At 44.2% G+C, this 20,574-nt stretch overlaps 1 protein-coding gene across 6 annotated transcripts in view; it reads left to right on the top strand.

Annotated features, from left to right (window-relative positions):
* Nucleotides 1–20,574, top strand: part of GAS7 (growth arrest specific 7) — a 105,203-nt gene that overhangs the window by 58,104 nt on the left and 26,525 nt on the right. For all 6 annotated transcript variants that reach the window (XR_004168396.2, XM_090122047.1, XM_031603780.2 and 3 more), the window contains 5 exons: nucleotides 2,696–2,764; nucleotides 3,801–3,886; nucleotides 6,584–6,637; nucleotides 12,551–12,640; nucleotides 15,480–15,595. Coding sequence is in view for 5 of the 6 variants with exons in the window: in XM_031603780.2 (XP_031459640.1) it covers nucleotides 2,696–2,764; nucleotides 3,801–3,886; nucleotides 6,584–6,637; nucleotides 12,551–12,640; nucleotides 15,480–15,595 (415 nt within the window). In the remaining variant the exon portion in view is untranslated. The remainder of the gene's footprint in view (nucleotides 1–2,695; nucleotides 2,765–3,800; nucleotides 3,887–6,583; nucleotides 6,638–12,550; nucleotides 12,641–15,479; nucleotides 15,596–20,574) is intronic.

Raw genomic sequence — 20,574 nt, 5'->3', positions numbered from 1 at the left:
GATTGGATGGGATATAAAATACTGAATATATTCCTAAAAGGAAAGCCCATTGTTTTACCACAGGACTACAGCTAGTCTTCAGATTTTCCAAGATCAAAATCTGTATTTGATATTCTGGTTCAAGCAGATGTCTTGGCTGTATTAGACAGGATGCTATCTCTCACCAAGTCTTCTCTTTGTGGTTGTGGAAAAACATCATTTTTCTCTACACATGTTCACTTCTAATAATGACTAAACTGCCGAGAAATTTGTAATGTTGCAAAAAAAAAAAAAAGAAAAAAAATTTCATCTTGGCAGATGTGATAGCTGTTGCTTGCAGTAGGTGGCGGCACAGCAGTACAGGCCTGGTTTAGGATCATTCTACTTGTTCTTGTGCAACTGCAATATCACTATTACTCTGTGCACAGAAAGGGATTTTCTTTCATCTCAGCACTCAAAACAAGAAAGGTTTAAAACATTCTTCTTGTTCTTTTCATGTCCTGTCCAATAAAACGTTTCTATTTTATACATTTTTATAGCTTTTTTTTCTTTCTTTTTCAATATGCCTTGCTCTACAGTCAACTTGTGTTCTGTATTTTGAAAATCACTAGGTGCTTTGTATCACATACACAACTATGCTAACTGCTGAACTTTTATGTACAAAATTTCTGCCTTCAGGTTATGTATCTGGAGTTTTTGCAGAAGACCAGCTCCAGAACAACCAGCAGGCAAAGAAGATACTACTTACTAGAAGCAGCTGGGAAATTTTGAACAACTAATTACGTTTCAAATTTATTTGTTAGGTTTAAGTCCATTCCTCTGTACAATCTCAAAAATGCTAAAGCTACACTTGCATAAAATATATATGAAAGTAACAGAAGTAACTGCTTACTGCTAATGTCCAAGTCAGTTATGATAAAAATATATTACCCTGTGGATTGCATGTTGACACTGAGTGGACATCACAATCCCTCTGTACAGAGTTGTGCCTAAACCTTCAAGAACTTGTCTTGAAGTCAACTCATTTACAGTATTCAGTAAACAACTACTTATATTAGAAAAAAATACTAAAAATATAAGTAGCATATTCTACTGTTTGCTTTTAGAATACAATAAACATAAATCAGATTTTACCTATTTAACCAAACACAGGCGTGTTTTAAGCCAAGCTGACTCAAAAAAGACAACTCACATCACTTGATTTTCCTTCTGTTTAGTTAACACATTCCAATCCTGCCACATTGGCCAAGAGTGGAATTCATTAATTTGCTACCCAATTCACAACGATCTGACCATAATTTAAATATTTCCTCAGTGATTCATCAAAGCTTCCAGTCCACCAGGCTTTCCATTTGCAAGAGAAAAAAATAGTCAAAATATTTTGATTTGCAGGCAAAATAAGAAGAGAGGGGCAAAACAAGCAGCAGAGTGTGTATCTTCAGGGATGTGAGCACCATAGGTTTGGGGGTGTAGCACCTTCTCCCTTCTGGGGTCTGCAGTTCCTGAAATGAGGAATTTGGGATCCCTTTTTCTGAAATGAGGAGCCTAAAGCAACACTTAAGTAAAAAACACTTAAGTAAACACTTCTAGCAGAGGAGTTGGAACTAGATGATCTTAAAGGTCCCTTCCAACCCAAACCATTCTGTGATTCTATGACTGTGTTAAATGCCTTACACAAGTCCAGGTAGATGACACCAGCTGCTCTTTCTTTGACCACCAATGCTATCTCTCCATCCCAGTGATGTTTCCTAGTCACAACTTCATGTGACTTAGCTTGCAAGACCAAGAGTGGATAGCAGTCCTCCGGTTTTATCATATCTGGTATCCTCTTCCTGATGTCCTGAATGCAAGCATATTTTCTCTTGCCAGTTCCCATCCAGAATACTGACAGATGCAGGATTTCAGGCTTTGGCAAGGTTAGATTGCTCCTGGATGGGTTTTGTGCATCACAGTTTGAAATGAAGTCGTTGATGCTTTGACTTGCTTATTTTCTTAATTGATATTGCCTGGCAGCCAACAGTATTTATTTTTATTTGATACCAACATATTTGTTCTGGAGATAGGAATGCTGGCTTCGGCTTTATAGATACACTTTTAGAGAAGCTGCTGTTCTAATTCCACTGTCTGCTATTTGGAACTTTAATGACATTTTGCAATAAAATCCTCTTTGCTTAGCATGTGGCCAAGGACAATTTTCTGTTTGCTAAGAAAATGAGCGAAATGGCTAACTAGAGGGAAAAAGCAGCAGCAGTCTTTGTCCCTGGAGAGCAGGGACAAAGGCAGTCCCAGTCCTCAGACTGTGCTCTGTCAGACTGGCTTCTGTGCCCACACAGGCCACAGGTAGGGCCCAGTCTGGGCTTGCTGTGATCTACTTAGAAGTGCTGCCCGCATGGGTTGTGGCAGCAGCTCACAGGGAGTGAATGTCTTCCACGTGCAGCTGTGGACCTGCTTTCCTCTGAGTGGCCCTGAGGTAGAGCTGCACTGGAGAAATCAGTGATGCTATTGCCACTGATCTCAGCTAGCTGCTGAGGAGTGGGGCTGAGAAGGGAAGCAAAGGCATAAGGGAGGAGATGAAGAGCACGAGGGGGCATAGACACCCTCCTCATGGGGTGCAGCCCTGGAGTGGAGAACACTAAGGGTCAGAGCCATCTGTGTGTCACAGGCACATGATGCTGTTGGCCTCTGTCATCCTTATGCTGCTGTTTCCCTCCAACAGAGACAACCTGGGAGCGGCCAAGCAGTGTGCCTGGGACCCCGAAGAGCCCTGTGACACAGCAGAGCCCAGGTACTGTGTATTGCCATTCCTCAGCACTTCATTGGATGAATCGCCTTCTCAGCCAGCAAAGCAAACAAAAATGCTGTGATTAGGTGGGATTTGTATTTCACATACATAGTCAAGCATAGTTGGGGGTCTTCATTCCAACCCATCCCACCACCCTTTGTTTCCAAAAGATGGGTCTCTTGGCCTGCCCCATGTACCTGCTCAGGGCTAAGGTGATTCTTCCTGGGGCGCAGAGGCCAATAGGGGCTGCCAGCTCCAGGAGGCACATTTGCCTCTCCCTCCTCCTTCCTGCAGCTGTGGGAGCAGCAGGTGCAGGGAATGTGGGCTGCCTGCACCTGCACCCTAAACAGCATGTGTGCATGAGGACTCTGTTAACACATGGTAGCTGCAAGGCTGTCCAGTTTGCCGCTGGGGGAATCACATAACAGAATCAGCTAAAAAGCTGCAGGGGCTGCACAAAGACAGAGTAAAGCAGAAACTGCACTAGAATAACTGCATTAGCAGCTGACCGTAAATAATGCAGTCTAGAGAATGTCTTCAGCCAATTTTTGGTCAAACTGAATGTAGGTCTTCATTGACTGAGCTGAGTGTGTGTTTTGTTGTGACCAAAGGATATGTAACATAGCTGCGTTTATCCCTAATTTGACCTCACTATTTTCCAAACGTACAGCTGTGTACATAAACCAAAAACATCTTATAAGGCATGCTTTCTTGGCATCAACAGCCCATCTCCATGAAACCCCTGCTTTTTACATACCCTGCTTCTTCAATCACATCACTTTACCAAACTGCAGGGTGCAGGAACTGTTTGGCATTTTGCAGCCTCTTTTTTTGACTCTAACAATTCATTCAACTCATTCAGTCCTGTCATAACTGCTGATAAAAGCCTGCTCAGGATGCTGAGGGCAGAATGGGCCCATGGGTTGAGTTTCAGTACACTATGCACACTGATATCCAATTACATGACTTGTTTTTAAAATGTGTAATTATACATCTGCGACCTGTGGCAAGCCTGCTCACTTCTTACGTGTTCTTACAGTGAATGGCTATCACATTTCTGGGACCCCGGTACACCAACTAGACTCCACTCCCATGAATCGCCGAAAAGCCAGTGGGGACCCCCAGGTAAGTTTTGGGGAAAAAAGTCCAAGCAGTGGTATCCACACATAAGTGGATGTCTGCTTAAGCAGATATCGAGAGGCATTTTCTTTAAGAAACTGTCAAATCAGTCAGATTCATTGATTGCATCTAGAAAAGTCACTCTTTGTATTCTACTGGTAAAACAGTACACAAGACCAAAATACTTTGAATTTTTATGTCATTGTTCCTTTCTGAAAATTCCCTGAGGCCACTTCAGTCACCATTAACAACCCTCCAGAACGTCCTGCCATTTCAGCCTGAACTCCGAGCTTGTCTCCAGCACAATCCTCTCTAGACATGAACACCCACCCATGACTCTATCTTACTGTATTTTCTTGCAGCCTTCCCTCCCAAAGACATTATTCACAAAGAATTTGAGCGAAGCTATTTTCTGAATTACTTCATCCATGTCAGTGTGTCCTTTCACAGGCCCTCCTCTGTGCCTTTCACAGCCTGTGCCACACCCATCATCACCTCGGGCTAGTGTTCAAGATGCTGACTTGTTGACAGTCTCCTTCATCTTTTTGGCTGAATTTTCACTCAGTATTTCTGCACTGCTGATTGCACCACTTCTTGTCCCCAGGAGAGTCTTCCCTACTGATCTGCGAATGCAGCACAGGGCCCTCTCCTAGCTCCTCCTGTGAGATGCTTTGTTCCCTGCCAAAACAGCAACAGTTGAGCAGTGTTGCTGGGTTGCAGTCCTGGTGAGTTGTGCTTCCCCATCTGCTGGCTAGGAAAAAGGGCACAGGACCTCAGTTGTGTTTTATTTCTCCACTAGCTGCTAGGTTCTTCTGCAAAGCACCTATTAGAACACTCCCTACAAAATATGTGTTTTGTGTGTAGTTACCATGCTGAACTACACTGCCTCAGTGTTCCTCTGACGTCCTATTTCTTGGTCTAAATTTTATGTTGTCTGCCAACTGCCCACTTGGCTTTTATCATCTCTCTTACCCCTTCTGGGCACTGACCCTCAGTGCTGTGCATTGCACCAGCAGTGCTCTTTCAGCTGAGCCTGTATTTCTGGGTCTCTTTCCCCATGGATTCATGGCATTTCCCGTGACACAGTGTCATTTCAGGCTCCACGTCCATGACCAACATCTCTCACTTAACTGACTTGCACTGTTTCCTCTCTGAGCATCTTACATAGGCTGGAGGTAGAGCATATGGGCACCAACAAACAAAACCATTTTAATAACCTCCACAGCTGTTGGTGGACACCTCTGTTCACCCACCTGCTGCATCTCCTTCAGAGAACCCAGATCAACTTGCAGGCTCTGACTTCCTTTAAAATAAGCAGTTTAAATTCTTGTGCAACAAATGCCATTTTCTGAAGGTATCTGTTTCATCTACCAGCAAGTCAGAATAACTGACTCCTGCAGAGCTTTATTTCTAATATTTGCTGTTTTTATGGTGCTAAGTCTGACTCAGGTAAATCTTTTAGAACTCAAGTCACCTTTGTGCTCAAATTCACTTTAGAGATGCACAGTTTCCGTGCACTTCTCAGCTCTGCTGAGCTGACTCACCAAGGGCCTACAGGAGTCCTGTTCATGACTTCCTTCATTCACTTCAACGGCCTCCGTCACACTTTCTTTCCATTACTCTTTAATTACCAGTTTTTCCAAACTCAGGTCTTCATTCATGCCTCGAACCTGCACTGGATCTGTACAAACTACTGCTGCCTTTATTCCTGAGAGCAGCTTGTGTCCACGCCCACATGGGAGACAGCTTTTCCTGGGAGCTGTGGATGCTTTTGCAGAAGAGTCCTTAGTGAGGAAAATGTCTGCCATGTGCTGCCGGTTGCAGGAAGGGGACTTTTCTACAGCCGTTCTCCAGACCCCAGACTCTGGCTCAGTTGGGCCAACTCCAGTCCACATTCCTGGGCCGTATCTGTCACTGTGCCGTGACTGTCTGTGCAGCTGCTCCCAGCAGTACGGCATTCTCTTCCAAGAGCCACTTCCAGGCGTGCTGCAGGACCTGGGCAGCAGCCACCACGCAGGCTAATGCTCGGGAAAGCTCAGCCACAGCTCTTGGAAACAGGTCAAGGAGGAAAGAGCTACAACCGAGCACAAAGCGGCGCCGTGCCGTGCCGGGCGCGGGGCCAGGCCTTGTTTACCACTTCCTAGATAGCAGCGCCCCGCTGCCCGCTCCGATGAACGGTCGCAAACGGAGGCGGCAGAACAGCGGCGGCCTTTGGACACCGATCTCGGGCTGCAGCTCAGGATAAACGCGCTGCTCAGGGGCTGCAGCAGAGCCCCGGGTGACTCACAAACGCCCCCTCCACACCGCCCCGCGTCACCCGCAGCCGCCGGGCACAGCACGGGGCGGCGATGGCGGTCCTGAAATGGGTTGGGTGGCTCCGCCCCCCGCACGGCACTGCGGGCTGCGCTCCCGCCCCGGCCCCGCTGGGTGCCGGCGGACCTTGCAGCTCAGAGGAGCGCGGGGAGCGCGGGACGTCGCCGCTCGGAGGACCCGGCCGGGACACGGCGGACAGCCCAGCCCGGCCTGGCCGGCCGGCAGCGGCGAGGGGGCGCGGTCCTGGTCGCCGGCGACGCCGCCTCCCGCTCCGCCCCGCGCCGCCCCGCGCCGCCGGGCCATGGGGTCCGCCTAGCCCCGGCACGGCCCGTGCCCGCCATGCTGGGCTCCGAGCGCGCTCTCGATGATGCCATCCGCTTCTCTCCACAGACCCCGGGGTCCCCGGCGGCGCCGCGGAGGCAGAGCAAGGAGAGCAGCCTGACGGTGAGTCCGGCCGTGCGGCGCTTCGGGGCGGCGCGGAGCGCGGTGACCGCCCCGCGGTCGAGGCGCTGCGGGAGCGAATGCCGCGCCGCGGGAGCTGCCTGCGGCGGTAATAGTTCTGCGCTGTTTAAACACCGCGTCCGGGGGCGCAGAAAGACTGCGGGATCTCCGTTGCTAAGGATGGAGCTCCCTCCCCGGGACGGGTTCGGTGATCCTGCAGGGGCCCTACCAGCTCAGGATGTTCTGTTCTGGCCGTCCCACGGGGTTCTCAGAGTGCAGTTCCTGTCTGATTTCTCCCTTTGATTCTGGGGTTCTGGGATGAGCAGGAGGTGAGGAGGTACCCAAAAAGGCTGCAGGTCCTGACCAAACGCATTCGTCTGTGGGTTGCTGCCCGGCCCTGGTCCGTCCCGACGCTTAGAGAAGCAGTGAAGGGTGAGAAACGGTTTAAGGATGAGGGTCACAGCCCTGCAGAACTTTTGTTTTCTTCTCAAAGAGGCATCAGAAAATGTGTCCAGTTGAAGATTTCTGATAAAGGCATAGATTTTTAGGTATGGGAATGAAGTGATCATTAAATTTGCTTTGATCAATTATATATAGTTGATAAGATGTTTGCAGTGTGAGGTTTACAAATACTGACAAATTCTGCAGGACTTTTGACTCCATCTGGAACACGGCTTACAATTCTGGACTCATCGGTATAGGACAGATGTTTGAAACTGGAAAGGAAATCAAAACAAGTTAATGGAAGTGACTGGGCATGCTGTGATCTATTGAATATGAAATAATAAAGACAAATGAGAAGATAGACAAATTGCAGTGGTAAAGAAGAAGGAATAAAGGTGTCTGCTGTACCTACGCTGCTTACATCCTGCTTCCTGTTCAGGTGTAGGGCAGGACGGCGGCAGGCTCTGTGGGTAGCCCTGAGGGTGCAGACATGGTCTGTGTGTGCTGCACAGAGCAGCACATAAGTGAGAACACCTGTGTCTGTGAAAGACTCGCTTTGTGCCTGGCATGGACACAGGCTGCTCATTGAGGGTGCTTTTCCATGTCATATTTGCTGGCCTGTGCGCTGTCTGGTAGCATCTGCAAAGTGGTCTAGTGTTGCGTGTTATGTTATGTAAGGGTCACTGTGTGCCCTTCTCCAACAGAAGTCCAGAGCTTTCTAGCACAACGCATCAGACAGGCAGAACCAAGCTAATTTTAACAGCCACTTGCTTCAAGCCACTGCCTGCGTCAAGGAAGCATTATGAAAAATAACATTCTCAGATGGAGTGTAAACTGTAAAGCAATGTAAATTCCCTCTCTGCTTCCCCCTCCCCAGAGGTTTTATTTGTTCAGCGCTGCTCCAGCTGGCATTGGGATGCTCTGGTTAACGGGGCTGCAGGGCATGTCCTTAGCTTGCTGTTGAATGGCTTTCCTTGGGTTGCAGCAGCACTCAAGCAGAACCTCTTGCAAAGAGGATTTTTGTCATCAGTTTGGGTCTCCAAGTTCGTCAGATCTCCATCCAAACAAACTCAGTGATAGGGAAGCAGCAAACACTGGGTCGTGACACCTGATAAGCAGCTGCAGCCCAGTGTTCTGTTTCATTGCTTTCCTCAGGGGAATGGGACCTTGTTATAGTCTTCCAAGGAATGCAAGTGCCTTCTCTACGTTCAAGGAGCACAGACTTATACGGACTTACTCTTTCTTCTGGCAGTCCTGAAGGCAGATGTGAGCTGGAGTATGAGTCCCACAGGAAGAAGGGTATGGTGTTCTCAGTGAATGAATGTTACTAGCACTAAGAATCTGTTTTCCCTGGAAAGGAGACCCTGGTGGGTTATAAGATAAGCTGTTACAAATCTGCCATTTGCACAAATTATTGTTGCTAATGAGGAACCAGAAGTGCAGTGCTGTGGTCCACATTGATTTTGCAGTGAGTTTCAAGGTGCATTCACCAGCTTTAGCATGGATTTTTGCTGTCTGATTTCTGAGGAGATGTCACTCTGGACAGGAGTTTTATCTGTGGAAGCTGAAGCTGTAGATGAGGGAAGGTACAGTGCACTATTGTGTACAAGGGAAAATACAATTGTATTTCACCTGAAGAGCAAGAAACCTGAGCATGTCTGATGATACGGTAGTTTCTGAGCATGGATTTCTTTCTAAAGAATGTTTTAGTGCTTAATGAAGGTAAGACATGACTTGGAAAATGATGGTGTTTGTATTGCTTACATTGGACACCAAAATGAACATGTGCTGAGTATGGGAAGAGGAGCAGCCTGCATGCAGTAGCTTAGCGTTTTGTGCATCTGACATAAAGAAATTAACACAGTGTGAGGCTGTCCATTCAGCAGTGTTCTCTGCTCTGCCCTAGGGTTGACAGCATGGCAGAAGCTATCAGAAATCCACTGCTTTGGTATGCACTGAGCAAATTGTCTCTAGACATTTCTACAGATACATGAATGAAGAAGCTTCCTTAACACTTCTGGCAGAACCTAACATTCTAAATACCAAGTGGATGAGTTTTCTTTGTTAATGTTCAGAGCTTCAGTTGGCTTTTCTCCCCTTCTGTTGCGCTACAGCTCTGACATCACTGCCACTCACCACATACAAATTTGTGATGTTGAAGTTACCTAGACACAACCTAGGCATTCCTGGGCTTCCCATGCCTGGGTAGAGTTAGAACTGCCCAAGCCTTCATTTGTGCCTAAGCTATACAAAGGTGTCAGCCATCCTCCCAGTTTGTCTGTTTATCCGAACAGCCCTGTTTGACAAGTGATCTTTGCCAAGTAGGCTGTTGTAGATTTTGTGTTCAGGTATTGAGACTGCAAAGCAAATACAGAAGTTATGCAAACTGGCGAAGTTGTGTTGTCTTAAGGTGCTGTGAGTGTGCATAAATTGAAGAAAAGAGCAAGTATGTTGCCCCTCTGTAGTTGCTTCACTTCAGCACAACAGAGTGCAGCTCACCCACTGTCTGCTCACTTATTTATGTAGCGTCTTATGTAATAAATATGTAGTTGATTATCTAAATCTTCATCAAATTATTCTTGTTTTATTCATGTTGCTTGGCATTGTCTCATTTACCAGAGGCTGCTGGTAGCCACTTGAAAGCATGTGGAGGACTTTGAAGTCTGTGGAATGGATGTGCATGTCTTGCCCAACAAAGTGTCTTGTGCATGCTGCTCTTGTGCAAATCCTGCAAACTCACCTATGTCCCTGTGACTTTTTATCTGTAAACCTTTTGCATCTCAGACATAAAAGTAATAATAACAATTAAACAGCTTATTTTACCATCACTCATGGAGTATGAGCTGGTGTGTTTGGCTGTGAAGATTACAGTTGCTTTTGCTCATGATCAGTACACAGGCAAAAGTATTTTTGATCTGTTTCCTAATTTGATACAAAACAGATTTGTCCGAGAAAGGCACTGAATGGGGTTGCTTGTTATCTGTTTGTCACCCCCCCCCAGCTTTGTGGTCACCATGTTTGTCACAGCACAGCTTCTGTGTGCCTGGCTCTGACCTTGGCAATCCACCAGGTGACCAGACCTCTCAGACAGGTTTTGTGATGCCACCAGCATTTCATGACAGCTGCAAGGAAAGGCTGCTTTCTGCCTGTCTCTTTACTGATGTTTGGAGCACGCCTTGCTGGTGTCTTTTCACTAAAGTTGTTTTGTTGCAAGCTGACAACGACAATTATTTTTATTAGTGAAGAGTCCGCTTGAGGACTTAATGCCATGATGAGGCTGACGATCACCTGGGCTGTCCTGCTGACATTTCTGCAAACATAATGCGAGTCATTATGCCTTTTTTTCTCTTAAAGTTCTGTGAGTCTGTCATTAGTTAAGATATGTACTTTAATATATATTTAATATACATATGGCAGTAACAACTGTAATAGTCCCTTCTGCATGTTTTTGTATGCCGTACTGGTTCAAAAGTCAATGTTTTTAAAAGAAATTAGCACAGTTGTTGTCTTTCATGTTGTTTGAATTTAGACTTAATACCTTAACCCACTTTCAGATACTTGATTAATGAGATCAGTGGTCCCATGAGGAGGGAGTAGACACCTCTTTATGGGGTTGATAAGGCTATTTAATGCCATGGACTGGACTTTTAAACATCAGGATGCCAGTGCAAATGACTTAGACTCGATCTTGCATCAAGCAGACAGCTTGCAGGCCTTCAGACTTAGTGATCCCTGAATGGAAGAGCAACCCAACCTACCTAACACAAAAATAGGATGCAATAGGCTTGCAGTGCTGTTCTGAAGTGATTGAGCTGACAAGTGAGATGAAAGTATTAGCTGAGGCAGAAGGTTTCCTCAGTAAAACTCCCTCACAGACAGAGTTAGTGCAGAGACTGCAGGGACAGAGGTCAGCCTGGAATCACACAGGTGTCCTTAGCTGCACCATCCAGCTCAGAATTGAGCTGTCTGTGATTCCTGATGCATGACGCTTCTGATGGGGAGGTGTGAGGGAGCAGAGTGTTTTCTCCAGCTCCTGTGGTCTGGAGAGAATGGCTGCTGGCAGTGTGAGACCTGTCAGGGGCTCTGTCTGCAGTTCCCATGGGATCTGGAAGGAGCACTGACAGGAGAGACATGGCTCAGAAAGGATCTAGCTGACGTTGTAGCTGGTCACCACAAGGAAAAAGTCCTGAGCTTGCTTTGAAATAGATCTGGCAAACTCTGGAAAGAAAGAGTAATCCTTCTGGAGGAGGAGGAAGAAACCGTTTGGATTACATACAGGACAGCCACTGAAACTTTAGTGCAGGCAAACAGTGGCAGAGTTGCTGTGGGTTTGCAAGAACAGTGTTGTATCAGCTAAAGGCTTTGTCTGCATTGATCTGGCATTGTGTATTTATCCCATGTCAGCACTTTGCAGCAGCATGCTGTGTTCTTTCTGATATTCTGAAAAGCCCAAGGGCAGATTTACAGCATATCACTGCTAGATGTGGGGCTGCATGTGCAGCTGTGATAGCCCTGCCCACAGTCCCTTGGATTTTCTTTGAATGTTAAGTAATCCTCCCTCAGAGAAAGTTACAGTTGTGATGCTTGTCCATCCCTAATTTCTGTTGATTCTTTGGTTAATATACAGGTACCATTACTGTCCAGTGAACCTGCTAGCATGCTGGGAGGGATTGCTTTTAATGCGCCTGCCCAGCAGGAGTTTTATGAGAGCGGTATGTAATCACAGCAGTCTGACTCATGCTGGTGCTTCCCTGACAGGCTTAGTTGCACCCAGAATTATCCTGCAGCATGTTCTGCAGTAGCTGTCACATCCTTCACTTACACTGTGCTGCATTTTCTTCTGTGATAACGTAATGAACACTTGGACATTTTTGTGCCTTTGTTTAATGACTCTGTGATGAGTTCTATCTTAAAAATTTGTGTGGCTTTCATGCACTGAAGACCAGCTAATTTTAGAGAGTTCATTTCCATTTCTACAGGATCATCGGCTTTATGTGAAAAGGTCTCTGACTGATGGAGTGCTGTATACTGAAAAAATGAGACCAAGAAAAAAAACAAGATTTGCTAATGAGATAGGCCAGTAGCAGTGCTTTCAGTGCTCTAGATCTTCATGGTGTTTCTTGTGTTCAGGGCTTGCTCACATCAGGTATTTCACCTCAGCTTTGTTAGGGATCTAGAAGTTGATGTATGGTACTTTTGAATCAGACAAGCATTCCTTGTGTGAAACAAGCAGTTCATTTTCTTCTGAGCTGACGCCACTGCTTGCTCAGAGGAGCTTTCTGGGAATAGTGAGCTGCTGTTTCCATGCAACAAACAGTGTTTCTTCACCAGCACGCACTCACTGTGTTCTTGGTTTCTTTTTGATTGGAATGTGAATATGTAATCTTTCATTTGCATTTTTCTCAACTAAATTTCATTACCTTCTAACTATCTTCTGACTTTTTTTTTTCTTTTTCTTCTTTTCTTTTACAGATAAACTGTGTAACTTTCCCCCACCCTGACATCATGCCAGAGCAGCAGTTGTTGAAACCTTCAGAGTGGAGCTACTGTGATTATTTCTGGGTAAGTAGGCAGACAGCCACATGCCATATTGCAGCTCTTGAGCTTCTGAAAAAAAAGGAATGAAAAGCTTGCTTTGTGGTACAAGGTAAAGGATTTGGACTGAGCTGCAGTTGTGTTAGGGCAGTGCAAGAGAGATTGAAGAAGCCAGTGAAGATCATTTTAATTCATCTTAGATGAGGACAGCTATTAGAAGAGTGTCCTGAAAGGCAGTGCGAGCTGATGGGGCATAGTTTTGTCAGGAAAGTAGGATGGGATGTAGGAAAAACTACACATCTCAAAATACCTCAGCCAAACAGCTGTGCAGCAGAAGAAGAATACAGAAGTAGTAACATATTAGTGAACGTTATTTTGGTGTTCTTCAGAGCATAACAGCTAGGAGTCCACAAATAAGCTAGAGATTAAACACCTACAGTCCTTCTGCAAAATTGTAAAGATTGTTCTCATAGTTTTTTCTGAAGGCCAGATGATAAATTCATCTTTTAAAGGGTTCAATGTATTGGGTTACCTGGCAAAGTTTTGGTAGTGTGGGGTGGGCTGCATGGCTGGCCTCTGTGAGAAGAGACTGGAAGCTGCCTCATGTTAGAGAATGTTATGAGCTTTTGTCATTGTGTTTTCTTCCCCTGTCCTTCTGCGAGGGGAAAGCAAGAGACCATCATGGTGGTACTGAGCTTCCTACTGGTCTTAAACCACCATAGGCATTCAGCATGGCAGTGCTCTCTTCTACTTTGCTCCACTTTTAAGATCAGATCAGATCAAATTAAACTGGGGTTTGTTATGATAGCAGGAGTCAGTGCTTCAAGTGTGGAGCTGATAGAAATGGTCCTCCACTGGAAAACTATTTTTTGGGAGGGAGGAGGGGTTACTACCTGAACAATGGAAATTTTATGAATTTCACATATTTCTGGTTACCAATTATTGAAAATGGCAAGCTGAACATGAGCCAGCAGAGTGCCCTGACAGCCCAGAAAGCCAACTGTATCCTGTACTGCATCAAAATCACTGTGGCCTGCGAGTCAAGGGAGGTGATCCTGCCCCGCTGCATTGCACTGTAAGATCTCACCTGGAGTACTGCATCCAGATGTAGAGTCCTCAGTACAAGAGAGATGTGGACCTGTTTGATCATGTCCGGATGATCCAGAGATGGATCTCAGAGATGGAACACCTCCCCTGTAAGAACAGGCTGAGAGAGCTGTGGCTGTTCAGCCTGGAGAAGAGAAGGTCTGGGGAGACCTGAGAGCAGCCTGTCAATATTTAAGAGGGGCTATTAGGAAGGGGACAGACTTTTGAGCAGGGTATGTTGTGGTAGGAAAAGGGGAAATTGTTTCAAAGTAAAAGAGGGGAGATTTAGAGATGTAAGGAAAGAAAGTTTTTACAACAAGGATGGTGAGGTATTGGCACAGGTAGTCCAGAGAGTGGTGGTGTCTCCTTGTTCTAGGTTAGGCTGGACCAGGTTCTGAGCAACCTAATCTAGCCATGGTGTCCCTGTTTATTGCAGGAAAGTTGCACTAGATGACATTCAGGGGTCCTTTCCAACTCAAATGATTCTATGATTCTCCGAGGTGCTTAAAAAAAAAAAGAAAGAGTTTCACTATAAAGAAGAGTTCAGTTGTAGCTGCAGCAGCATTTCTCTGTGAGAGTGCTCAGTGTTATGTGAAGCACATGCAGCAGATTATGATTTAGTGGCAGTAACTTGCTAAAATACTATATCATGTTTACCAATGGTCACATTACCAAAATAATAGCATTTCTTCCATCCCTTCTAGGCTTCTGATCCCAATAAACAATAAAATATGAAATGGCTTATGGTATATTTTTTATGTGCCTTTCAGAAGACACCACCACAATTGTTTCTTTCCATTTACGTTTGATCACCGCTTGGTTTAGTTCACATCTTTCCCTCAATGGAACTTGACTGAAAGTTGCCTTTCTTCTGCAAATGTTTATCCTCCCATTTCTTGTCATTCAGCCTTATAATCCATGATCTGGGATGCACTATACTCCCCCAGTCTCAGGCTTGTAGCATGCTGCTGCCTGGTGCCTGGTGTTATGGCCATACATTCATTCTAAAGTCTCACTCTTTGATTACTGTGACATTTGTGACAGCAAAAACAGTAATCATTCTGGAGTGTTCTCTGGTCCTGTTAGAAGAGAGTGGGAAGTGAAATTCTGAAATACAGAAAAGCAGAGATGGAATAAAAGACAGGAGACAGTATTGGTCCTTGCAGCAAACTTGAAGTCAGTGAAACAAGGGATTAAAAAGATCATGTTGGAAAAATAAGTGAAAGATGGGATGGATTGCATTAAGCTACTGAAAAATTTGCTGTTTTGCCCTGCTTTATGGACTGGCTGTATACTTTTTGTGCACAAATCAGCATAGAATTTTACAGTCTATTATAGGTCGTTTAAGACTGCAGCAGGGTGGTCTTCTCCTTTCCTGCAGCAATTCCATTGTGCTGGCCCCAGGGTCCATTTTTTTTCTTTGTAGGGTGTTGTCAGGGCTCATGATTACCAGAGCCAGCCCTGGGGATTTAGCAAGTGTGAAAGGCTGAGAGCAAATGGGAAGACAGTACTGCCCCAGCAGCCTTTTGCTAGCTGAAGGTAACTGCACAACTTCTTTTTTAAGGGAGAAATGAGGAGGAATGAGAGAATGTTTGAACATTTCTTTGAGAACAGTTAAGGTGGGGTGTGATGAGCAGCTTTGTCACAGGTGATGCTTTCTACAAAAGGCTCTTCAAAAACTGCTTCAGTGTGGTCAGACTCCTTGGAGTTGCTGCTGGGAACTGTGTGTCTGCCTTTGATTCCCATATATCATTTAGTTGAAATTCCTTTTTCCTTTCAGGCTGATAAGAAGGATTCACAAGGGAACAATACAGTATCGGGATTTGAAATTCTTCTTCAAAAGCAACTTAAGGGGAAACAAATGCAGAAAGAAATGGCAGAGTTCGTTCGAGAACGGTAATTGGCACTATGCTATCGAATTAACTGTTTTGGTCTGTTTTTGTTTTTTTTTCCTTTTCATAGTATGAGCATTCCCTGTGTACATTAATCACAGAACTTAAACTGTGTAAAAGATACGCTACCAATTCTTGAAGTGCATTAAATACTTCCCTAATATCTATCCACATTCTCCAGTCTTCTACAGCTATCACTCATGTCTCAGCTATCTCACTCATACTGCCCAGTGTGCCCATTTAGATGGAGGGAACCGAGAAGTTTTAAACTGTGGAGGTAAGGGAAAAACATGGATATGGGAAAAACAGAGTACAGATGTTTAGAAAGGAAAATTTTTTTTTCCTACAAAATATGTGACAAAAGTGACAAAAAAAAGCACTAGTGACAAAGTGTGTTTCTTCAGGGGTTGGTATCAAGACTGCTATTTAACATTTTTGTCAGTGACAGCATCCTCAGCGAGTTTGCCAGTGACGTGAAGCTGAGTGGTACGGTCAACATGCTGGAGGGAAGGGTTGCTTCTAGAGATACCTTGACAGGTTTGAGGATCCATGTGAACCTCCTGAAGCTCCAAAAGGCCAAGTACAAGATCTTGCACCTGGCACGGAGTAGTCCCAAGCACAAATATAGGCTGGGCGATGACTGGATAAAGAGCAGCCCTGAGAAGGGCTTGGGGTTGCTGGTTGATGGGAAAACTCAACAGAAGCTGGCAAGGTGTGCTTTCAGCCCAGAAAGCCAACTGTTTTCTGGAGTGCATCAAAAGAAGTGTGGCTAGCAGGTTAAGGAAAGATACTCATCTTCTCTAATCTGCTCTCATGAGACCCTACTTTCAGTGCTGTATTAGCTCTGGGGCAACCAGCATAAGGACAATGTGGACCTGTTGGAGTGAGTCCAGAGGAGGCCATGAAGATGATCAGAGGTCTGGAGCACCTCTCTTATAAAAACAGTCTGAGAGAGTTGAGGATATTTAGCTTAGAAGAGAAGAGGGTTCAGGGAGACCTTGTAGCAGCCTTCCAGTATTTAAACGGGGCCTTTTTGTATAGGAAAGCTGCACAGGGACTCTTTGTCAAAGAGTGTAGTGGTAGGACAAGAAATAGTGGTTTTAAACTACACAAGGGTAGATTTAGATTAGCTATTAGGAAGAAATTATTTACTGTAAGTGTGAGAAGGCAGTGGAACAGGATGCCCCATTCCTCAAAGTGTTCAAAACTGGGGCTTTGCACAACCTGGCCTAGTGAGAGTTGTCCCTATGGAAAGGGTGATAGAACTAGATAATCATTAAGGTCCCTTCCAGCCCAAATCATTTTACTTTTTTTTTGGCATAGAACAATGTAGGCACAACTTATTAAAAGATGTATAAAAACTTTACTTGGAATTCAGACTGTTAATGGAGCTAAATTAAACGCACAGATATTTAGAGTGAACCTGAAATCATAAAGAGAGATATTAATAGCAAAAAAATGTCAGAATGGTATTAATGGTCCGTTGTTCTGCTAACTTGGTAAGTGCGCTAAGCACCAACCACACAGTTGGTAGATAAACAGTTCAGTCAGATACTAGAGATGGTGTGACATTACTTATGAGTAATGTTACTATCATTTGAAAGTGCTTGTCATGTGTCCAAGGCAGTATAAGTCATCTTAAGGATGACTGTCAGAACATGAGAACAGTTCATAGGGAACAAATTATTAATCTCAAGAGAAGGTCAGATTGTGTTTATGCATGTTCTGTCTTCGAGGCAGTTGTACCAGTTGAAGAAGCTGCTATCCTTAGCTATTGCCTCTCTGTTTGGCTTCCTGTTGAGCTGATGTTGTCTTCCTGCTCTACTTCTGTGTCACAACATTGTTGTACTGATGGTTCGTTGCTGTGGAAGCAGTGAACAAGGCAAGAAGCAGACACAGACATTGAAGGTTGTGGGGTAGTTTGAAGTGAGCAAAACTTGTAGGTAATTCCTCCCTCTTAGCTTTTTTTAATAATAGAGAGGCGTGGCAGCAGCAGTAATAGGGGTATGGCAACTATACTAACTACAGCATAGTCAATGAAGACAGCCTGATGTAGGAGGTGCAGAGTGCCTGACATCCATATTTGGTTCCTGATGTCTTTGATGTAAGACAGTCTAAGAGACAGTTGCCTGTATGATCTGTGAATAAATGTGAGCAGTGGAAGTAGGCAGAGAAAAATATCAGCTGGCAGAGGAAAAAATTGAGAAATGGACGCACTAAGCTAGAAGATGGAAAGAAAGTAAGCAGAATAATGATGGAAATGGCCAGGGAAAATTGGAGGAAAGTACTCTCAAGAAAACAGTGTAAGATGGAAATTTAACAGAAACAAAACACGGGAGAATTCAAGAGAGAGGCAGATTGGGCATGAAATGCAGGTAGGCAGGGCTGGAGTAATGAGAGATCAGTTCTGTCACTGGGAAAAGGCATGGTTGTGTCATTACTGGAGGAAGAAATAGGCATGTTGTGGAAGAAAGGATAGAAAAGATTCACAATGTCCTGGCAACAAAGAAGCTTTGGTATTGAGTTTGGAGAGAGTCTAGAGAGGAGCTACAAAAAAGTTGAGTATATTTTTCTTCAATTTGGAACAAATGATTCAAGATTGCTGTGTATGGAAAAGGAGGAGCATGTCAGGCTGAAGAGAAAGTGAGAGCTCAGGCCTTCAGCGGAGCCTTCACTTCCCTGGCTAAGAAGGAAGAAGAAATTATTGTAAGGTTCTTGTGATGATCATCAGGCTACTGCTACTAAAACCGTTTCAAAATGTTTAACTGCAAGCTTTAAGTGCAGAAAACTCTGGATTTGTTAATCTGGAGTTTAAGGTTCAGACAGCTAATAAAGATAGCTCTAAATAGGAAGCTGGGATGAGGTCTCCATGATTTTGCATTATGACAGACACTATGAGGAGGGGCAGAAACTAGGTAAATATGGAAGAACTGGGAATCCTGGTGGCAGACTGTGTAACACAGTGGCAGGCACATGGTAAAGAAGCATTTCTTTTGGAACAAGAGTGACTGAAGAGATGGGAAGAGGTAAAGAGAGGTGAACTGAGAGATCAAGTGTTTGGGTGTGAAAGAAGGAAATAATTACTTTAAATTGGAACTGAAGATATGGTCCAGCATTTGCATTCAAGTAATTTGCACTCCAGAAGAGCCAGGAAAACTTGCAAACAACACTGAAAGGCATTAGTCTCTCAGAGTATAAGAAGGAAAGTTTTTTTTATTAACCAAGGAACATCACTCTTCAGTGTTTGGCCACTCACACTTTTTAGTTGAGCTGAGTTGTGATTAGAAAAATGTAAAATAAATATCAGATTATTTAACTACAAGAAATGAAGCAGACTGTACAGCCATTACCCTGCTTATGTTAAAGGTCTTTGTAGCCCAGAAACTTTACTCTGAGCATGCCAGCATTCAGGGCTTAGGAGAAGACCATCAGAGCTTTTATCCTCCCAGCTTCTGTGTAGGGATTACCAAAACCAGAGTTGGCGTTAGGTCTGCCTTGTTCAGCAGGTATTTGTAAAACTGATTTCCACTGTTTGTCTAATCCTTATGAATCTGATTTTTTGACAGTGGTAATGTTTTACAGCAAAGACTTCTACAATGCACTTACGTGCCACAAAAAGTAATTCTGTTGTCTGATAATTTTTAATCTCGAGTGATCATGTAAAAAGACTCCTAGCCATTGTCTTCACACAAGTGACAGTTGTTTAGATGTCTGTCAGATATCCTCTATCACCTCTTGTCTGCGTTTTCTATGTTGTCATAATCTATTTAGTTTTTTCCTAAACGGTAGTCGCATTAGATCATCTTTACCTCCCATTATAACTGTCCAGATTTTCTTTATCTATTATAGGATGCCATGACTGGAACTCTTAACTATTTGAATGTGAGCACACAATGTACTTCGAAAAAGAAAAAAAAAAAAAGAATAGGAAATAAACATCCAAAGAGCAACTAGAACAAATAAAAATTAAGACAATACATATGAAAGTATGCTCAGAAACTGATGCTTCTGGTACCCAGGGAGTGACATATTTAATGTTTTCAAACAAGTTAGTGGAAACAATAGCATTTATTTTATCTGTGTGAAGCTGAAATAATTGCAAATCAGTCTGGGTTTTTTTTTGAGGTACTCAAACAGATCTAAGGACTCTTGTAATATCTGGTGTGTTGGTGTTTCAGGATAATCACAGTTGAGTATTTTCAGGGTAGGTAAATTGGCCAAGGCCAGCAAACAGTTTTTTCCCATTTTTGAGGTATACCTTTGTCTTGCTATTTTCTTCCACTGGTGATAAGGTCTTTAAGGTCTTTTTGCCAAAGGCTGGAGTGGGGGCCATTTTTGTCTTGAGGCTGTTGCACAGTAAGCAGTTCACCTTTTTTAATTCTTTGAGGAACTACTGACTCCAGTAATGTTCCTTCCTCCTTGCCTTCTTAGTAGTAATATAATATTCCTAATACATGTAGTAGTATAGTATTATATAGTAGTAATATATAATTCCTAATTATATATTTGTTTGTATCCTGAGACTTCAGTCCTGCATTTATTTTGACCCCACAATTACACTTTTCTTTTTCTTACAAATGAATTGTTTGTTGTGCTTGGGAGGAACACTGAATAAAATACATTTTGGGTAGCTGATATGCTTGTTGTAGACTGTGACTCACTTGTGCTTCAGTACAAAGTTTGAAGATTCAGAAGGTACTTCCCTCTCTGCCATAAAGTGAGATTGATGGGACTTCTGCAGGCTTTGCTTTTCTCAGTTATGAGCTGTTGTCCTTTCCAGACTCCACAGAAAGTATTTCCTAGATAGTCCTCACATTTAGGATAGCCAGGAGCTAGATGCCATTCATCTTGCTTGCAGATTTTCTCTGGCACATTATAACAGGATTTATTATTCCTGGCACAGTGAGTGTAGGAAGTTGTGTTGGTGGGGTGCAGTGAAGGTGAGCTGCTGGTTAGAACAGGGCTGCTGGGAGCCAGGCTGAG

Source organism: Phasianus colchicus, chromosome 20 (genome assembly GCF_987193195.1).
Source record: "Phasianus colchicus chromosome 20, bPhaCol1.hap1.1, whole genome shotgun sequence".
NCBI lineage: Eukaryota > Metazoa > Chordata > Aves > Galliformes > Phasianidae > Phasianus > Phasianus colchicus.
Note: the sequence above shows the minus strand (reverse complement) of the source record. Positions and strands in the feature narration are given on the sequence as shown.